The sequence below is a fragment of the Microchirus variegatus genome, assembly GCF_963457635.1.
Source record: "Microchirus variegatus genome assembly, chromosome: 18".
In the NCBI taxonomy this organism is placed as follows: domain Eukaryota; kingdom Metazoa; phylum Chordata; class Actinopteri; order Pleuronectiformes; family Soleidae; genus Microchirus; species Microchirus variegatus.
In genome coordinates, this window is record NC_139819.1 from 14,922,837 (window position 1) to 14,943,106 (window position 20,270).

At 37.1% G+C, this 20,270-nt stretch overlaps 1 protein-coding gene across 1 annotated transcript; it reads right to left on the reverse strand.

Moving 5' to 3' along the window:
• Positions 1–230: 230 nt before the first annotated feature.
• Positions 231–20,270, reverse strand: ppil2 (peptidylprolyl isomerase (cyclophilin)-like 2). Its single transcript, XM_083905435.1, has 20 exons — positions 20,132–20,270; positions 19,916–19,965; positions 19,295–19,340; positions 19,116–19,178; positions 18,759–18,810; positions 18,496–18,547; positions 18,299–18,390; positions 17,863–17,952; positions 17,668–17,743; positions 17,389–17,549; positions 15,075–15,150; positions 14,444–14,550; positions 11,035–11,124; positions 8,680–8,713; positions 6,317–6,434; positions 5,675–5,731; positions 3,335–3,407; positions 2,974–3,036; positions 1,602–1,744; positions 231–444 (listed from the first exon to the last, which is right to left on the reverse strand). The coding sequence occupies exons 1-20, from the start codon at positions 20,161–20,163 to the stop codon at positions 339–341; spliced, it is 1,581 nt and encodes a 526-aa protein (XP_083761561.1). The 5' UTR covers positions 20,164–20,270; the 3' UTR covers positions 231–338.

Here is a 20,270-nt window from a genome sequence, read left to right on the forward strand (position 1 = left end):
CTACCCAGGAATAAAGATTTAAGACTATTTTATCACAAATATTGATCAAAATATCTTGAATGATGGAGATAAAATTAATTCCTATGTACAACGTGTAGCGCTTGCTCTTAATGACTGCTTCATCAAATAACGAATTGACAAAACAACGTGTCAAACTGACGAAATGCAATTAACACACCATCAATGGAAAAAAAAGAACCTTTAATTAAGATTTTCACAGGATACAAAAACTGTTGAGAAATGATAAACAATACAATAACCTATGTATTAATGACATACATTTTTACACACGGGGGTTTCTCAGTAAAACAATCACAGAACTGCTGAAAGTGTTGTTGCTACCAGGAGCTGAAGTCTCCGAAGCTGCCTTTGCCCTTGGACTTCTTGGTTGCCACGGCTCCGCTGGTGGACGGACCACTGCCATCTTCAGCAGCAGGACGTTTTCTGCAAAAGGAGAACCAGAAACTTTCAGCTCTGTGGGTCTTTTATTTTGTAGAGAATCTTTTTCTCTGATTTTTTTTGTTAAGTCTTTTGCCTGAACTTTCTTCTTTGAAAAGTGTGTCTTTTGTGCCTTTGATTACATCGAGTGTCTCAGCTGCTCAGGTTTATTTCTTTTCTTACTTGAAGTGAATTTGGAAAAAAGGTTTTTGACGAAACCTCTCAACATTTTCTCTTTTTTAATCAACACAAGAATCCTCACATCTTTGGATGAATGCATAACCTTTAGTAGTTTATTTTGAATTATTGCTGAAACAATGTCAGTAATAAATCTATTCATCTCACATATTTTGCAAAATAATTAACCAATAAAATGCTGTTTTCTGAGGTCCGAGGAGCAGTCTTGATATGTCTTAGTTATTATGCCCTTTCAATTCATTAAAAAAAATGCATGCATTTTAACCTTAGAATGTTTCTTATTTCTTATTAATAACGCTCTCCTTTAGAGGAGATATTGCTTAATACACATTTTAAGTACATAATTGCGCCATGGGTGAGATTGTCACAGAATTACTTAATTTCACTTTACAGAACTATCTCGACTTGGTTGAACGCAAAACAATAAATATTTTGCAAGGCTCAGCTTAACAGAGTAAAATGACAAAAACCAGATGTTCGGGTTGCGTTTGTCATTGTGAGCTTGCTACTTCAATATCAATATGCATGTTGTTGGAAACGCGCATACACCGGAAACTAAAATGAACTATACAGTAATAACTCAAACTAAAATAAAAATGCATCTCCACTCAGCAAAAAATATGCTCTGGGTAATAAACCTGAATTATCCCCACGTGGGAAAAGGCTAATCTGCTCTATAATTGGCAATTTTGCACATCATGTCCCCACTCATTCTGTATTGCTATTATGTTTTATGGAGCATCTATTACTACCCTGTTTATCAAACTCTCTTACATCAGAGTGTGTGAATCAAGTGCAGATGGCGACCGGGCTAACCTCTAACTTCAGGTTTGAGCATATGAAGCATTTATTAATTTGTGGTCTGACCCAACTATGTGTCACAGCAATGTCACAGTTACTTCAAAAACAGATGAAGTGAGTGCAGTTATCAGTTTCTTTGTGTGTGTGTGTGTGTGTGTTCTTACATTGTGGCTGGGTTGATATATTTCCCTACACCCTGTTTGAAGGTTTTTGGTGCCTGCTCCTCCTTGGTTTTCTTCAGGGTGACGCTGGCCTGCTGCCTCTCCTCCTCTTGCCTCTGCGCCTCTTTTTCTCGTTCTGCTGTGATCTGAAAGACACAAAACCCGGTAAATCTGGGCAGCCTGTGACGAAGTTGATATAGGCTTGTAATCAAGGGGGTGGCTGGTTAGAATCCAGGGACAGGTCAAGGGCTGAGGACATCTCTTAGAGTATCTAATGTCCCCAAGCCCCATTGCTCCCCCAGGCTTCTGTGCCCAGTTTGTATGTGTTCACTACTGGTGTGTAATAATGATGAGGTCAAATTTATTATCACTAATTATTGCGTGTGAGCAAATATAGCCAATTGCAAATCTACTTCCTCAAAAAGCATGTGTCAGATTAAAGGATATTGAGAGCACGCTCACCGTGCAGACATAGAATATTTTCCTATGTGTGAAAATGGCTTAACAGTTAAATTAAAATTTTAAGTTCACACAAAAATCCTGAAAAAAGCCATTACACAGACTTCTTAATTTGATCATTAGAATATTCAAATTAAGTATTCAAAACAATTAAACAAAATAATGTTAAGACTCAACGGCAAATGACTCAATAATGAACTGAATTGTTGCAGCTCCATGCCGTTGACATGATTTACTCATCCCTACAGCTCACCTTCTACTGCTAACGTACAAATACTCCTGGACTTAAAGCTTTTTGGTTCACCTCAGTAAATATTCTAGTTATAATGAGCTTGAGTGGAAATCCACAGCAGTGAATAAGGTGTCAATATTCAAATCACTACACTCTCCATTGTTATGTGCACACATATTCAGCAGATGGGACTTCCAGTCTGGATTTCATTTATTTGACAGGGACAATGCAGTTTAACATGGCTCCAAAAGGTTTAAAGCTGTTGGCAATTTGCAACTCTAGTCCGTAGTTCAGCTTTTATATGTACAAACATAAAAACTGAAAAATAAATGACGATGCAAAAAGTCAAATAAATAAAGCACATATGCATATGAGACAATAACAAAAAATACTTTTAGCTGGAGTGGGTATAACTGATTTGATTTAAGCCAACATTAACTTCCAGGGTAAAGGATTTAATAGCTGAAATTGATTTGATTTCTGTCAGGCTACAGCAAAAGCCAATGCGGTACTTTACAGTTACCATTCACCGTGCTGACTTGCACTATCACTTGGATAAATCTGAAGACGGATTCTGGGGACAGATTATTTAAACACTAATTAACTATAGAAGATTTTGGATGGATTTCTGTATGAAAAACTGTCAAATGTCATGAAATCAGTAGATCAGACAAAGGTACAAACCTGAGCATCAGCCTCTTCATACGGGTCCACAAACACCGTCGTACTTAGGATCTTTATCTCTGACTGTAAAATAGAGTCAAACAGATAAAGGTAGTTTACAAAAAGCACACTGCCCACTGGTTACACAAAATACTAAGTATGTGTCAGAATGCCATCGTGTGACTGTGGCTGAGTCTTGTTCTCCTCAGCATGAAACCAATATCACAGTTGTAGTCTAGTTTCTTCTGCTGGATTTCAACAGTGTAAAATGAAACAACTAGGCTCATGGAAAAATCCTGAGTATTTATCTGATCCAAGTGAGTAGTTATACATTTCACTACAAAGTAAAAGTAATAATAATATTATCAATATTATTTCCTACCTTTGGTTTGTCTGATTTGGGATCACTCTCCACATTCTCCATGGCTGTGAGGGCCTCAAATCCACCAACAACCCTAGAAAAAACAAACAAACATCTATTATTTTGTAATAAGACAAGTCTGTATGTATATATCTCTGTTTTTAAAAAAGGGAGACATTGATTCCCTCCAATGGTTCCACATTACTTTGACATTATAAAAACAAGGGCAGCATGAGGTTTTACAGCACTTTACATAATACAAAAAATACCAAATCTGAACCTCTTCAAATCCCTCACAGAACCTAATGAAGTATCTTTAATCTTTTCCAAGTAAACTCAATTTAAAATGACTACAACACAAACGCTTAATTAGTTTAATTGGTTTTCTCAATCAGTGGCTATGACTTGAAAAATGATCAGAGTAACAGATGCTATCAAATTGAAATACCCATAATTTTAAAACATAGAGATGCACTGAAATAACAGCTGGAACTTGACAACATTGACAGATTTGTCACACACTGCTTGATCCATGTAACTGAGCCTGTGATTCGCACAACTATGGGCTTAATGAGCTCAGGTCTGGACTCTTCTGGATTCAAGGAACTGATATCGTTTCATGCAATGTGTCGTGTTTTGGTTGACACGATAGTAACCGTGTTCTCTGACGGCTTTTGCATACAGATGGTTCGGTGCTGCTAAAGTGAGAGTTAATGATCTCACATCAACTTTAAAATGTGCAGCTTTGTGTGAATAGGCAACTGTAGCCAGGGAAACAACAAAATAAGTGATTCCTATCCTAATGTTGAGGAGACCGTGAACGTCAGGTCAGAACATGTGTGCTGCCACCACAAAACTGCCGTGATGCTGCTGACTCCAAATAGACCAGTGAAAACATCAAGTCCAATATCCACACACTTTTTAGTTCAGTTTTAGTCTTTACAAGCCCAAGTAAACATTTTTAGCTACTGGATGCTCCTCTATGTTCCCCCAGTCTCTGCTTGGCTCATGTTTGCTTCTGAACAGGAAGTACGCTGAGCTTATTTAAGAGCTCTTTATTGAAAATAGCCACCTGTTACTAAGAAAAAAAAGGCATTATGAAAGCAGTGAGTGTCAACCAAAATAGTACAATTGTGGGTTGGAGAACAAAACAATGAGATGGAACCGAGAAGTGCTGCAGATGCAGCTTTGTTGGTTTATGACTCAGACCTTTCAAACATTTCCAATGAAAAGGGGGAAGTTATGTTAAGATTTTTTATTTGACTTTCATTGATCAATATTAGCTATGACCCCAGACCAACCTTTACCTTTTACATTAAGAGGGATCTGTGCAAACTTGACTATTTACCTCAGGCAGATAGGACAATGAGATTTAGCTAGAAGCAAAGTGTTACAGTGTGTTTTCAGCACACTGGCTTCCTGGTGTGAACACAGGAGGGAAAACAATTGCAGAAAACATATAGACTGTCAAAACACAAAGTGCATTGAGGTGATCTGTTATGGAGTCTCCCTGGTGCCGAGAACTGTAACAACTTGGCTCTTTAAAACTGCAAACTCTTTGTGCAGCTGCTCCTGTTGGGGCAGTTACCATGTGCTAAGTGAGAGGATACACTCACACAACTTGTCTGAATAATTCCCAAGTCACACCTTTTTCCCCCCCCCCAACAACATATCAATTCACGGACATGAAATGACTTACAGCTACAATGTCTCAGGTGTTGAACTGGACAACATGGGTCAGGGATGAGGATAAAAAATCCTTCATAGTGAATTCTACATCTACATCTGTATGTTGAGTAATGTCCAGCAGCTAGTCAGGAAAGGAGCTGGATGTATTTAAAAGGTTATAGCAATGCTTTAGAAATGATAACTATGAGAAGAATCACATGAAAATCATTCAAAGCATTCTCAAATATTTCTAAACCGAGACATGGAGTACAGTTTAGATTTGAATCGCCTATACATTTTTCACTGGTCTTGGTCGGCAGTAAAAGACATTTCTCAAGACTTCTGTTTTGATTTGAGTATGCATGTTTTTTTTAAACAAGTATAAACCGTTGCGTATCATATTTTCCAAACTGTAGCCTTCATGATTTGCTACTTGCATTGTTTCAAACCGCTATGATTTGAAAACGATTTATTGCTCTTTGACATCATGTCTAATCAAATGACATGCTTGGAACTAATTGCGTAAGCGCATAAATGAGTGTCTGCACTGCACTGTCTGCAGCTCAAGCGGAAAACATTTATTAAAGAATAACATGAGGACAAGAAAAGTGGTCTGCTCCAGCTGCTAAAGAACATAAAACACCGACACAAAGACAAAGTACAGTTAACTTAAAACAAAGTGAAGATGTTTACCTTCCGAATACTGTGTGCTTTCTGTCAAGGTATGTACATGACCGGAATGTGATGAAGCTAAGAGGGAAAAAGAGAAATGAATGGAAAAAAAACATAATTAGAATAAGAAATTTAAATATTAGGTAAAACAAAATATGGTAGGTTAAGAAGTAGAATAAATAATAGTTTTGCTAGACACATAAACACATTTAAAAAGTACTAAAAGTCAACTTTTTAATCGTTCATTTGTTTTTATATATTGCTGTTTATTAAAGTTGTTTTCTATTAGAATAACCACAGATAATTCTATTACAAAATATAATAAAAATAACTCTCTGATGACAGTTTTAGTATTTATGTCTAAGTCAGAGGAAATTGGAATTGACTTATATTCTATAAAATAACTAAATAAATAAATAAATAAATACGAATAAACCGTACATGTATAAATGGATTCAAACAGCATTAACTTTTTATGTATTATTCATCCATGGGTGCAAAGACATCCAAGGATTGAAACTCAATAAAAAAAAAACACAAACGTTTCCTGGTTTTCAGTGAGCCAGCCAGACCATTTCTGGTAAGCTGTCAGCCAACGATGCCGAGATGTTCAGCAGTCGTTGTCAGAAGTTGTCAGAAACATGTTTAAAAGGCAATTCTTACAACTGGGACTTGTTGGTGTTTGGACCAGAGTTGGCCATACTGAGAACACCCCGGCCAGTGTGGGACAGATTTGGCCGAAACTCATCCTTGAAAGGTTTTCCCCAGCATGATTCCCCTCCTGTAAATGGAGAGTGTAAGTGAGAAACGTGAGTAAAATTAAAATTTCTCAGGCAAAAAGTGGACACAGATAAGTGGGAGAGGTTAAGGTAAGTAAGAAAGTATAAGACAGGGGTCAAGCCACAAAACATTTGCAAATACATTGCATCAACTAAAGAAAAAAAAACAGTCCACCTTAATGGGATTTCCCAAACATGTTCAATGACTTCCCTATTTTTACCAGAGTTTTGTTGCAAATCTCTGATTTCAAACTTTCTGAAAAGTAAAGATTGAAATATAGACATTTTGAGCATCATACTGCTAGAGTCCAAACACACTTGGGTACAAACTTTACTATCTGTGGGTTTCACTTGAAGCAAAATGAAGAGAAGACAGAAGCCCGGTGACTCACCCCACATTTCATTATAATATATAGTATAATACATCCATAAATATGCCGTTTCCTTTCCTCAAATGAAACAATTTCTCAGTTCCATGTAACAGACCTGGTAGATTATCTGGATACATCTAAATGCCTTCATTAAAAGACACCCTGTGAAGTTTTTGTCCACCTTTATAAACATAGTATCCATCCATCCATTATCTACCGAGGCACAGATAATATGCAGGGGTGCTGTGCCCATCTCAGCTGTAATAGGGTGATACCCTGGACAGTCCTAAACATAGTATCATAATATATATTTATTTTATGAGACTGATACATTATAAAATAAAACAGTTTAAACTTTTTTTTCCCAGGCAGCAGTTGACTGACAGCTCGGTGTTTATTTAATGTATGTATGTATTTAATGTATGTAAGCAAAAGAAGACTCTGAAGGGAGATCATCTCGTGAGTAGTTTTCTGCTCTACAATGCAGTGTTTGACAGTCTTAATGGCAATGTCAACAACGGACATGACTAGCTCTAACATTCATTCATATTACTGCACCATAACAGAGACAGGCACTATGTTCTCATAAGCAAAAGACGGGTTTGCCCTTGAATGGGGAGCCATGTTGAGAGGCTTCAGCTGTGAATCATTATTTGGCCTGACTTCATCATTAAGAATCATCACGAGGAGTATACAGGAATATGCACTGCAGGAGCTTATTGGCTCACGACAGGAGGAGAGGTTCTGTTGGCCTGAGGTATTTCACTGTCCTGCACAGTGCCAGCTGCATATACAGAATAGTGTTTGTTGTATGCGTGATTGGTAGCACACATACAACAAATCAGATTATAAGAGGTGTTGTGCCGTCAACATCCACTGGTGACATTTTTGCATAATTTATCAAGGTGCTGACATTTTACCTCTGCACGAATAAATGATAAACTAAGGGAGAGCAAGAGAGGAAAAATAGGCAAAGGATTGCAATTCTCAACAAACTGTAAAACAATAAACTATATTGCATTTCTCACTCATGTTGATTTAAAAAAGCCCTTAATTTACATCATCTCTAGATAAATGAGGCTCTTCTGCACTTGGGGTAATGCTCCAGTGAGCAGTTTGCAGGATGTGTCTCTTGCCAATTTATGTGCAGGCAGTTTGTGTAGGATTTTTATTTTTTTAAATACACATGGTTTCCCCTGTATGCATTTCAAATAAAGTGGAGCGAAACAACAAAATGAGTGACAAACGTTCCTTACAGCTTCCTAGAATAGCAAGTTCATTCAACGCTCTTAATCTTAAAACAAACAGCAGGCCAAAACACACAGGTGTATAATCGCAGGCTGTTCGGTATAAAGGAGAAGTCATCTATATAAAAAAAACAAAAACATTTAAAAGGTCTGAAACAGAGTTGTGTGCAAACATTGTTCAGTGCAGGTGATGAGGAGGATTTTAACCACAGGCCAGGAATTCTGCACCTTCATAAATCTGTCGAGGTGATGGGTGCATTTTGTGTAGTGCTCGGAGACGCCCACAGACACAAAGGACACCTTGTGCAGCAAACTCTCACGGCAGCACCAGCTGTATGAAGGCAGGAAATTAACTGTATGTGTCTAAGCAGTCAATTACACTTAGCTGCCTTTTAAAAACAGGAATAAAACACCAAATGCTGGTTATTCACCCACACCCAGACCTCTTCCTTCCACATATTCTTGTGTGTGTGTCTCCGGTACTCCTTGAAAGAGTATATTTAGCAACACTCTTGAGTTACATATATTAAGTTGCAAGCAGTATTTACGCAAAGCTCCCAAAAAAGGAACTATTCAACAGAGAGCTGTTATGCAATCAAAATGTGGTATAAGTGCAATCCTCATCTTACCTGTGCCAGTGCCAGTGGGATCCCCTCCTTGAATCTGGAAACAAAACATAAATCTGTTAGTTTTGGTCGACTTCTGGTGTTGTGTGTGCTGCACACTGAAAACAAAATACAGGTTTGGCCTGTAGTGAATAGAGGAGTTGTACATATTTATTACAGGAAACTGTACAGTTTCTGTTAAGCAGTTAAATGAGACTTCAATTTGTAACCTTATATTTCCTTTTGTCAAACAGCCAAACCAGAGCCATATTTGTTGTGATTAGGAGAAAATGCCAATGTTTTCCAGGATACTGGCTTCTATTGTTCATTGTTAAAACTTAACTTCCCAAGTTTTGTTTCTACTCAACTCAAATCGCTAGAGGTTTTGACCACTGGTGCTGTTGTGTGCCTGTGCTCTTTGCATGAACTTCTTGAAATTACTTTCTGCTACCACAGAGGAAGCAAAACAGTGGCAATACAAAATTCAGGATTGTGATTAGTGAGTGTGAAAATATATATTTTTATACTTTTAAAAGGCTATAATGCAAGAGTTGTTGACAAGATACTGTACCAGCACAGCCAAGAGACGTTAAAATTAGAATTGAGAACTGAGTAATGTCAAAGGAAAAATGCACCAGCTCGCATTAATCCTGATGAACCCTGCTTTCACTATTATGTTACTGTCTTGCCCACTGGGACAGTGCTTCCATAGAAAAATGGCTGACTAATTAAACTATATAATGATTATATAGTTTAATTAGTCAGCCATTTTTTCCTCAAACCTCATTATTTCATATTTAAGAGAGACTAGCATTCACCTAATTGCTGTGTTTATTATGAGAAACCACAACACCACCTCAGAGTAAAACGTACCTGTGTCCTAATCAGCGTATTGCTACTGCTGCAACTTTACAACTTTGACCAAAAAGGTACCGCTTGGGACATGACGGTGGACTGATGCCCATTTAACATGGAAATAAACCAATAACCCATTTGCCTAAAAGTGGCAAGCAAAAGGCAGCCGTGTTATACTTACTTTACCCAACTAACCATATGGTAAAGTCAGGTCATGCTCAAGCAAGATCTTTGACATACATTACTTCTTTAGCTGCGTACAGTTTAGTGCCACCCACGTAATTAAAGACTAAATAAATTGCACTTTTATTACCAAGTCTAAGTACATTGGATCAGAGCCTATGAATCCTTACCGTTTCCTAATTAGACAGGCTCATGTGTAAACCTTCTCCACACATCAGGTCGGGTGGACCTCTTAAGTTTTGAGGGTATAACTGACAAGTGTCATTTAAGGATGTTCACTACACTGTGAAGGTCTTGAAATCTACTGTAAGGGAACCAACTGCCACAGCTCAGTTCTCATTAAGCATTTGTAACTATTCTCTTCAAGGCAACCCTTGCCTCCTTTGCAGCAGGGGAGGACAGGGTGAAGGCAGAAGTGGCACAGTAATCATGGATAAACAATTCAAAGCTTTCCACTGTGTATGAAAACAAAGGCCCAGGATTTAAAAGACGAGAGCCCTTTTAAGAGCACATGTCCACTCAGAGCAACTTCAATAATGGGAGAAGAAGCTGTGAAATAAATTACCAAGAGCAGCTTTTCACTCCAAATTCTCAGTCTGGGTTAAGAAGCTGCAGTCGCAGAGTGAGTAATAACAAATAAATGTATGTTTACTCATCTCGGAGGTGGAAAAGAATAACATTATTTCTTATTTCAACAAGTAACCAGGTGAACATACATGACAATAACAACTAGAAGTATTTTTGAACTAACCTTTGATGTATAGCATGCTACTAATTTGTTAACATACGTGGTTAAGAATTTAAACCGTGAAATGTTCATTTAAAGGCAATAGAAAATTCCAACCCATCACAATATTGTAAAGATTTCATATTTTTATTTTATCTGTAAAGAATCAAGACACTAATTGCAGTCCTTTCAGTATTGCAATCTCACTATTTAGTGCAAAATGCTGCACAGTACACCCCTCTTTTGATCCAGCAAAGCAGTGCATATCTACACTGCTTCCCCTATGAGGGTCACATGAGGATAGAGCCAACCCCAGTTGACACTGGCAAGAGGGAGGATACACCCTGACTACATCGCTACGCTAGTCTATTACAGGGCCAACATACAGAGACAAACCACCATTCACACTCACATTCACATTCACATGTAAGGCATTTCTGAGTCTCCAATCAACCAGCTTCTTCTTTTTTTGCTTCTCTTGCCACAGTGACTACCACCTTATAGACCTTCCCTTTGCTTATATCTTCCTGTCACATATCACTACAAACTTATTTCACAACAGTGCAAATTTACCATCAACAAAGCAGAAAATAGTTTGAGGTGGTTATGCTCACCATGAAATTCCGGATGGACCTGTGGAAAACCGTTCCATCATAATATCCTTTCTTACACAGACGAACAAAGTTCTCTCCGGCTTTGGGAACCTAGAGGAAAGAGCATATAGAGTTAGTTTGAATTACTGTTCTCAGCAACTGCTTAGTTTCTCAGTGTCGGATAGTCAATAATATCAGATGCTCTATTAGCTTTACATTACTGAATATATTAAGAACACAGTATTATACATTATATATTCATCATTAAACAAAGACAGAGTGTCAAGAAGCACAGTAAAAAAAACATGGTCTGCACTTTCTAATCACTGCAACATAAGTGTTATCTTTGTTCATATTAATAAAAGGTCATCTCATTGTTCAGTACTTGTTTAACAAAGTAAAGTAATGTGTAACACACACCCAGTACATTATTCATGTCTGCTGCCGGTGAAAAGAAACCATAATTGCAATGTCTTCCAACAAATAGACAAACTACAAAACTACATTCAAGCAATTTGGGTGTGGAGAGAGACCGAGGTACCTTAAGACATTTAGCACAACTGGCTCTGTCACCATTTTCAGAACAAAAATCGATAAAATGCTGGGTTCAGATAAACGAGACAACACATACCCAACAAAAATGTGATCTCCTACATAAAACAGAAAACTACTACTTATAAAATAAACAATGACAGTGTTTTTTTGTTCACTTTGTAATGGGATAAAATAAGACTTGGTACTTCATCTCCATACAGGAAGGATGACGTGTAAAAGCAGCATCAGCAGAAAAGTAAAGTTTTGCCTTCATACATTCAACAGACATGGACATGAAATTCTGTCTGACCTGCCACAGACTCAAAAAAAAAAAATTAACAGCCTTGTGGGGCCTTGTTGTGTTGTGTGTGTGAAACTCAACTATTCCCCGTTAACAACAATGGCTGGTGGTTTCCGGGAATTAGTAGATGCTTTCGTAAAACCAATTGTTTTTCAAAAGTATTTCTAAGCTCTAATGGTCTTATTTCTCCCTACGTATCAATATTGCCGTTAAGGTTAGATGCTCTACCTCTTCTTCCTTCTATTCCAAATCCCAGTTTTTAAAACACACCAGTAAAAAGAGGCTTAATGTTCTGAAGCACTAAGACACTGGGATTGATTTGATCGATTTCAGCCACTAAAAGAACCCCTTAAAACAGTAATCTATAAGCTTGAAAGTGATATTATGGCTCTTAAATGGTGCGCCTATGACACAGATTTTAGACCTAACATATTGGATTCTAGTTTTAAGGACTGGATAGCTAAGGGTATAACAGCCTTATGTAGTGTATTAAAAGATTTAAAATTGCTCATTTTTGAAATGCTTAAAAGGACACATATTTTTATAAAAACAAGACCTATCAATACCTGCAGTTACGGCATTACGTTAATACGAAGATGAAAAATGCAACAAAGGTAAACACATATCTGATTGAATTATTAACAAAAGCCTATGATTCAGAAACTATTGATAAAACGGTTTCATGCTTGTATATGGGTCTGTCGAATTTCAAACCACATTCAACTGTATATATAAAAATCTGAGGAACAATGGACAACAATTTGGAGGTACCAATGGAGATGTACCAGCTCACAGATGGAAAAAGCCTGATTGGGTATTTTATTTATTACACCTTCTCAGACGTCTCATTATGATGATAATGCTATAATCCTATCTGCTGGAGGAACTGTGGAAATCGAAATGCAATCCACTACCATGTTTTCTGGGACTGTCCTGTCATTAAGGGCTATTGGCAAGAAATACATAATGCCATACAGGATATCTTCGACTCAGATGGAAAAAGAAATATATAAAATCCCTAACGACAGCTCCTCTTTTATATGCATCACCTGGGGAATGAGTGACATAAAACCCATTAAAATACCTCTTTTAGTCCACGTTTCTTTTTATCTGTAGATCATTGGATTCTCATTTAAAACTAAACGTCACTTTAAGAAAAATGTGTTGGTAATATTAATTTGCAAAACCATTTGTAAATCTAAATCAAGTCAAGTATATTTATTGTATCCACAGTGATATCAAATATAATAAAGCTGTGCCTTCTATGATTTATGTGCGACCAAAGACACAAGCCGTGTCATCCCTTCCGCAACATCTGCCCCCTCACATTTCATATGAGCCGAGGATAACAAGGGCAGGGGAGGCTGAGAAATCTAAAGCTGGATAAGCAAATGGGCACTTAACGTAGGCGTGGGCTCTGGATTTGTGTGACTGAGTGAGTATGTGACAGTGAAGCAGCACTCATTAATTCATAAACAGCAGGCCACACAGAGCTGAAATCCTGTGTGAAAACTACTGGGGAGAAAGGTGGCGCGGAGGAGGAAGAGGGGCACTGAGGGCAGGTTGTTTAACTGCTGTCGCTTTCACCTCATTATTCCGAGTCGACAGCTTAGAAGCCAATGAAAATCAAGCACACAACGCATTCCTGAAACTCATGCCGTCTCTCTGGATCCACACATCTAACCTTAAAAATGATGCAGACAAGAAACACCCAGTGGCACAGACTCTGGTGGATTTCAGTGTTTTTGATTAAATTTCCCATACATCGAGTCATTTGTGGGGTACCGGAATTAACAGTGACCCCGCTGATCCCCAACACAGTTAAAAATACAATGTACTAGAGCTGCATAAGCTCCGATTATTTTCTCGATGAATCGTTTGGTCCAGAAAATGTCAGAAAATGTTAAAAAACATTGATCAGTGTTTGTCAAAGCTGGAAATTATGATGTTCTCGAAAGTCTTGTTTTGTCCACAAACTAAAATGATTCAGGAGCACAGAAAATATTAACATTTAATAAAATAAAATAATCATAAATCTTGTTTTAATCATGAAAAAAGCTTCAAATCGATTATCGATTATCAAAATAGTTGGCAATTAATTTAGTAATTGATTAATAGTCGTTTCATCGATCAATTGTTTCAGCTCTACAATGTACTGTTTCACACATTCATCTACCTACCTGTGCAGTTCTCTACCCCTCTCTCTCTCTCTCTCTCTCTCTCTCTCACACACACAACACACACAGCTGATTTGTCTGCCCCTCCTCTCCACACAAAGTGCATGCAGCTAATATCAAACTATGACACAAAGAAGTGGGATATTTGGCACAGAGAAGACAGTCCACCAATTGCTGGCTGGTCGATGGGACACACTGAGCCACCAGATCAGGACAAAAACCTACATCAAACCATCTGACCAACACAATAAAAAAAAAACTAGCCATGGGTTAAAAGAGTGACTGACTTAAAATGCTGCAGTGTTAATAAATGATGTCCAAGCCTGAACAAAGCTAGGCCACTTTTGTGTGTCATTTACCTTGTCCAGAGGTTAGTTTGATAATGTTGAATTGTGCAGATAAGTTAACACTTAATTACCTTATCACAGTGCAACTCGAAATTGATGTCTCCTTTGTTTGTGTGCACACGGACGTAGCCTTTTTTCTTCACATACTGGTAACGCACAGTGTCATCTGCGATGGCATCTATAAGAGTAAAATACAAATTTGGTTAACAAGCCTGGATGTTAATGAATGTTTGTGAGCTTGATGATTTCTTGACCTTTAAAACCACCCAAGACCTCTTCAGCACAAGCTCCAATTCTGATTGAAGCATGTATTAATCTACCATAAACAGTAATTAAATCCACATTTAGAGCTTCACCTTTTGGAGTCCATGTCTAAACATCCTTAAAATATTTTGTATAGAATGCTATTTTTTTGCGAATGAGACTACTGAATGCAAAAACTATGATCTTCTTCTGAATTGTAGTGAACCTATGTTTGCATTTAGAGCAGCTCAAAGGCTGACAGCAGAAGATCACACAGTTTGAAGTGAGCAGCAGTTGCATTCATCTGTAGAAACACAAAGCTCCATACTGTAAGTGCAGGTGTGACTAGCTGGGCTTCCCTAGATCAACAAAGACTTAAGCCACAAATGAAAAGAAGAGGTGGATGTTTTCTTTCAGCTGGGAATTTGCAGAGGATATTTAGGTGAGATGCTCACTTGCCTGCTTCGTGTGTTGTTGCAGGAGTCATGGCTGTGGACGTGAAGGAGGCAGAAACTCTGCCAGTGGAGTAGTGAGCCTAAAAAAAGAGAAGAGACAAAAAAGAAATTCTTACTTATTTTCTCTTATTCTTCTTACCCTGCTTTTAAGCAATACTGATCATGTTTATGAATGTGATTAACTTCTGAGGCCCTCAAATACCATTGTTTCTGAATAGATTACTTATTATCTTTCAAAATTATGCGATCGTAGATTCTCATTTTATTTTATTAATTGCAATGATATAGAACAATGGGCAATGAAACTTAGGTCAGGAGCTAAGATAAAGAGCAGAAGCATGTAGCTGCATAAAAAGAACAGCACAAATATAAAACAACCCAAACCATGCTTGATACCTTTAAACAAATACTGTTTGGTGTAATGTGCCAACTGCATATTTTGTGCACTAATAATTAAAACGTGATTTTTAGCAGTTTGATTGTTTTAAGGATCGTTTTAATGAGCAAATTTGCTGCATTCTCAATGCCATAAGGATTTAATTTGATTTCCTTCAAATATACCTAGTTGCCAAAAGCAATTATAGATGAAAACCTTTAAAGCTCAAAAACCACTGTGTAGAGCCATCCATGAAAATTGAAATTGCAAAATAGCTCGATTTCTACAAATGTTTACAATGGTTGTAGGATCGTCATGTATTATCATATCACAGAAATCAAAGATATAAGATGAAATATGTTGGGTAATGGAACAGTGTTATCCTTAATAACAGCCTCTGCAGTGTTTGAATGATTCAGAGTACAGCCCCCAACTGACGAGAATCCTTCTGTCTCAGAAATACATTGCTGAATATAAACAAAAAGCTAAAAATACCATAAACACCGTCATGAAAGTGGAGCAGCTATTTAAGCCCAGAGAATTCGGTGAAGATGAAAGTTCAGAAGTGAAAATGGATTTCAAAGCTTAAGTATTTTCTACAGTCCTGGTGTAGACTTCTTCTGCTCTAGTTCTTGTAAAGACTTATGAAAGCACAGACTTTACCTTGAGTGAACCGTCTGACCTATATTCCCTGCTCTCCTAGATGCTGTCTGAACATTACCTCAACTATGAACCAGAGCTGGAGAGCAACAAAGGAAACGCTCCAACATAAAAACAAGCAGCGTTGATTGCATTAGCTTGGCTTTTGTGTTCGATGATAAATAACCTTAAATGCAATGTGTAGGACATTCCATTAGATTAGACAAGGTGAGTTCCTCAGTTTGGACTTTCCACAGAATCAAACTGGTAGCAAAGATTTGATGACACTGTAAATGTGCAATTTGACCAGCAAGTGTTTAACTAAATACAACTAATTTTACAATTCACAGTGGAAGATGAATCCATTTATGTATAATTTATGCAAGTTATCACCAATGTAAATTATAAATGCAACTAAACTACACTTTATTCTTATTCTTATTATATTTGTATATTTTAAATACATCAAAAAACAATAGTTTACTAATCTGTTCGGTGTATTCTGTAACAGCAAAAGTGGTGATGACATTCAGACAGAATCAGACCTCACCCACCCGGTTATCCGAGGACACAGTCGGGGGCAGTATTGACCTCCTTTGTTCGACGTTTGTTTGCCTTACCATTAAAACAGACTTTAAATGACTGAAGAAAAACCTTTAGGATACCACACTAAAAATCCTTATTTTAAGTAAATTAATAAAACCTGCTGATTATTATTTTTTAGTAGTAGTAGTAGTAGTAGTAGTAGTATTTTTTAAAGCACTTTAAAACAGTTATATTATAATATTTTATACCTTGACATATTGTTGTACACACATCATTTAATATACATTAGTGTAAATTAAAAGTGTAAAATCTTATTATTATCTTTCAACAACACTATAAACACCCTTTGTTCTCTTTCTGGATGCAATTGTTAATCCGTTTAAGTGTGTTTGGCTTCCTGTACACAGCAGAACAACTGATTTACAAACCTAGTAAGAGCTGATGTATCCTGACTGTGTTTGTGTGTGCATGTAAAAATGAAAACTAAAACTGCATTCTATTAAAATTAACATTGATCAACACCTCAGAAATGCAGACAGTGCCTGACTGAAAACTTCACAAAAGCTAAAAAAGAAGTCATAGATTTGTGACTGATTTTGTCCAGTTTTATCACCTTTAAGACGATGTCTGTGTGCAGGTTTTATATAAACTGTATCAACCATCTCCGAGTTTCTTAGTCCTGCAGTTTATCATCCTCTTTCTGCATCTACGGTATATAGTTTTCAATTACTTTGGCAACACAATATTTTTTTCTTACAGCATTCAACTTATCCGTCTTCTTGGCCTCTGGCTCCTTCATGGTGGAGGCAAGAAGCTGGTCGCCCTTGTAGTCTTTGTAGAGCTCTGCTAAGGTCTCTCTGGTCTCAAGATTGGTAGTCCTCAGATGGTAGGCCGGGTCCTGCTTAGCTTTTTCCTCATCTAAATCATGGCAAGGGGAAAAGCAGAAGAGGAAAGTAATGGTTTAAAAAAGCACTCTGAAATACAGAAACACTGAAATTCAGAAAACATTTGATTTAAGAAAAAAAAAAAGATTCACCTGGATCCAACACCTTTAGGTTGTTCTTCACGTGGAAGAAGTCGGAAACATTGAATTTGTCCAGGTTTGTTGGGTCCTAGAACGACAAAGTAATCATTAAAAAATGCAGAATGTTCAGAGTAGAGTCTACTGATCCAAAAAATAATGTGCAATCAAATATTCAAACTAAACAACTAAACTAATGCGACCACCCACCTGAAGTGTTATTATATCCTTTCTGATAAAGGGCTCATCAGTCAGCAGATCTTTAAAACTCTTAGTCTTAAAGTTGAGTTGCTCAACAGCCTGAGTGGAAGCAGAGATGTTTTTGCAAACACTTTAGTCACTAATTCATCACAAGAGGGAAGTTTTATGCATTCATTTACCACACGTCAGATTTATATTTTGTTTTCTTCCATGAAAAGGGGATTTATCTTTGTCAAAATGATCCGTCCATACAGAAAAAAACTGTTTTGTACTGTGCACACAAATTTGGTGCGGTGCAAAGCAGCAGCTTATGAGACCATGTGGGCTGAGCATCTGCACAGCATCACAGTCAACTCGAAATCAGTAGCATCTGTGTGTTTGTATGTGTAAATGTTGTGTTCTGTACAAACAGAAGTCATACGAGGATCAAAGCAGGTTTACCTACCTCATGAGAGAACACGTTGCCAGTGATCTTGTTGGCGACAATGTAAGAATTGTTTGTGAAGACATTGTATAGAACAGGGCAGTGGTATTTTCCTGTTACAAACGGATACAAAAAATCAGACGCAAACAAAGCACCTGAGTTTTCCACTAAGTAAAAGTAAGAATATTTTGTGGTTAAATTACATTAAGCATATTTACCTTCATTGTTCTTGGCAAAGTTAAGTCTGACGAGAGACTTTGCTTCTAGTTTCTATGAAAATACATTAAAAACAAAACTGAAGTGTTAGTGGGAAATCAAGTTGATTTGACTGTCTAATTATAAAGTACTAGCCTGAAATAAGTAAGGTATGCCAGCATCATTTCAACCATCAGCAGCAGAAACCATGTAAACATTGCCATAGATGGATAGAAGGTAGAAAAATTAACCTATATCACATCGCTAAGAAAAATTATCGTTTTACCTCTCCTGAGGCCGGATTAGTCCCATACTTCTTGATCCATGGAACAATGCTCCTAAAACAAAAAATAAAAATATGTTAGAAACATAAACTTTTAACACTTTAGACTTAAACAATTTAATTGTTTCTCATTTAGGGGTTTTGTGTCACGTTTAATTACTCAATAGATCAACTGTCAAAGTCATTCTCACAAATAGCAGGGCAAAAAAGCACTAAAAACACAGATGCCATTTGTTCTATTAAGAGTTTGTTTCTGTTTCTCTTCATGGTACCACACTAATACACAATGACAACTCGCAGACATCAAGTCTGGCAGGCCTTCATTAAATATGTCTGCTTTTATGTGCATCATGAACTTACAGCAGGTCAAAAACAACTCCCTCCTCAGTGCAGACGGGATACTCAAACGGCTGAAGGGACAAGCTGAAAAGTTTCAGAGAAAACAAGTAGAAATAGACTTTCGTATGTCATCATTTGTTGTTAACAATATCAAACTTATTGTGCTCCCACTGATTGGGAAAAAAAAGGTCTGCTCGTACCTGCAGTGATCAAACGGAAGCCGTCTGAAGTTTGCCTGTGGTATTTCTGATAAGTGAAAACATAATGCACTATTAAATTCATTTTTAAAATGACAGATATTTTCAAATACTGGTCTGTAATCACTGTGTAGCATATACTCATGGGCCAATAACCAAAAAAATAACAAAAATGTACACCACAGATATAAAAACAAAACAAAGCAATATATTTTATAGATTGAGCTGTTTTAAAATCTCATCATACCTCGTGCACATACAATAACAGGTCATAAGAGAGGTTGCAAGCTCATCACAAAGGTAAACACTTTACGTAAGCTGCATCTAGTTAAGACAGAGTAGTAATTCAATAATATATACTGCGATACAATTTTCTACAATATACATTAGGGCTGGGGGTTATACCGAGTTCGGTAATAGTAGTTTCAAGTTATTTTAAATGCGGTATAAAACGTATACACACTTTTAGAAACGCGAGTTACGATTATAGGTATCTAAATTATTTCCATTGTCGTTTGAAATAAACAAAAATTGTCATTTCATGGCAATTTTAGACCCGGTGAAATCTAAACTAACACAGTTAGCTAATGGCACACGCTGATAAAGCGGTAAAAGGAAACTAACCGGTTCGTTTTCCTCCATAGAAGTTGGTGTACTCCGCGCACGTGATGTACCTGCCATGAGATTTCAACAAAAACACACCGTCATACACAATTAAGCGACATGAAATAATAAAAAAGTAAAGTTGGCAACAGTGGTAAACAACCAGAATTAGCATGCTAAGCTAACAGTTCCGCTTCGGCGCTATCGTTTACTATCTAGGAAACATTTAATACTCACATTTTGTCTTTTTGGTGCTGTCGTTTCCCCATTTTGACTGTCTGTGTAGTTCTGCAAGATTATGAACAAAATCGTCACTGAAATTAAACACTTCAGACAAACGCACGACAGCTCGTTCGCCTTTTGCCTTTTTCCTGTT

Coding starts and splice junctions, on each gene's coding strand:
- ppil2 (XM_083905435.1), bottom strand. CDS start 20,163: ATGGGGAAACGACAGCACCAAAAAGACAAAAT. Junction 18,548..18,758: donor CTAATCCGGCCTCAGGAGAG/GTAAAACGATAA, acceptor GTATTTTCATAG/AAACTAGAAGCAAAGTCTCT. Junction 17,744..17,862: donor AGGATATAATAACACTTCAG/GTGGGTGGTCGC, acceptor TTGTCGTTCTAG/GACCCAACAAACCTGGACAA.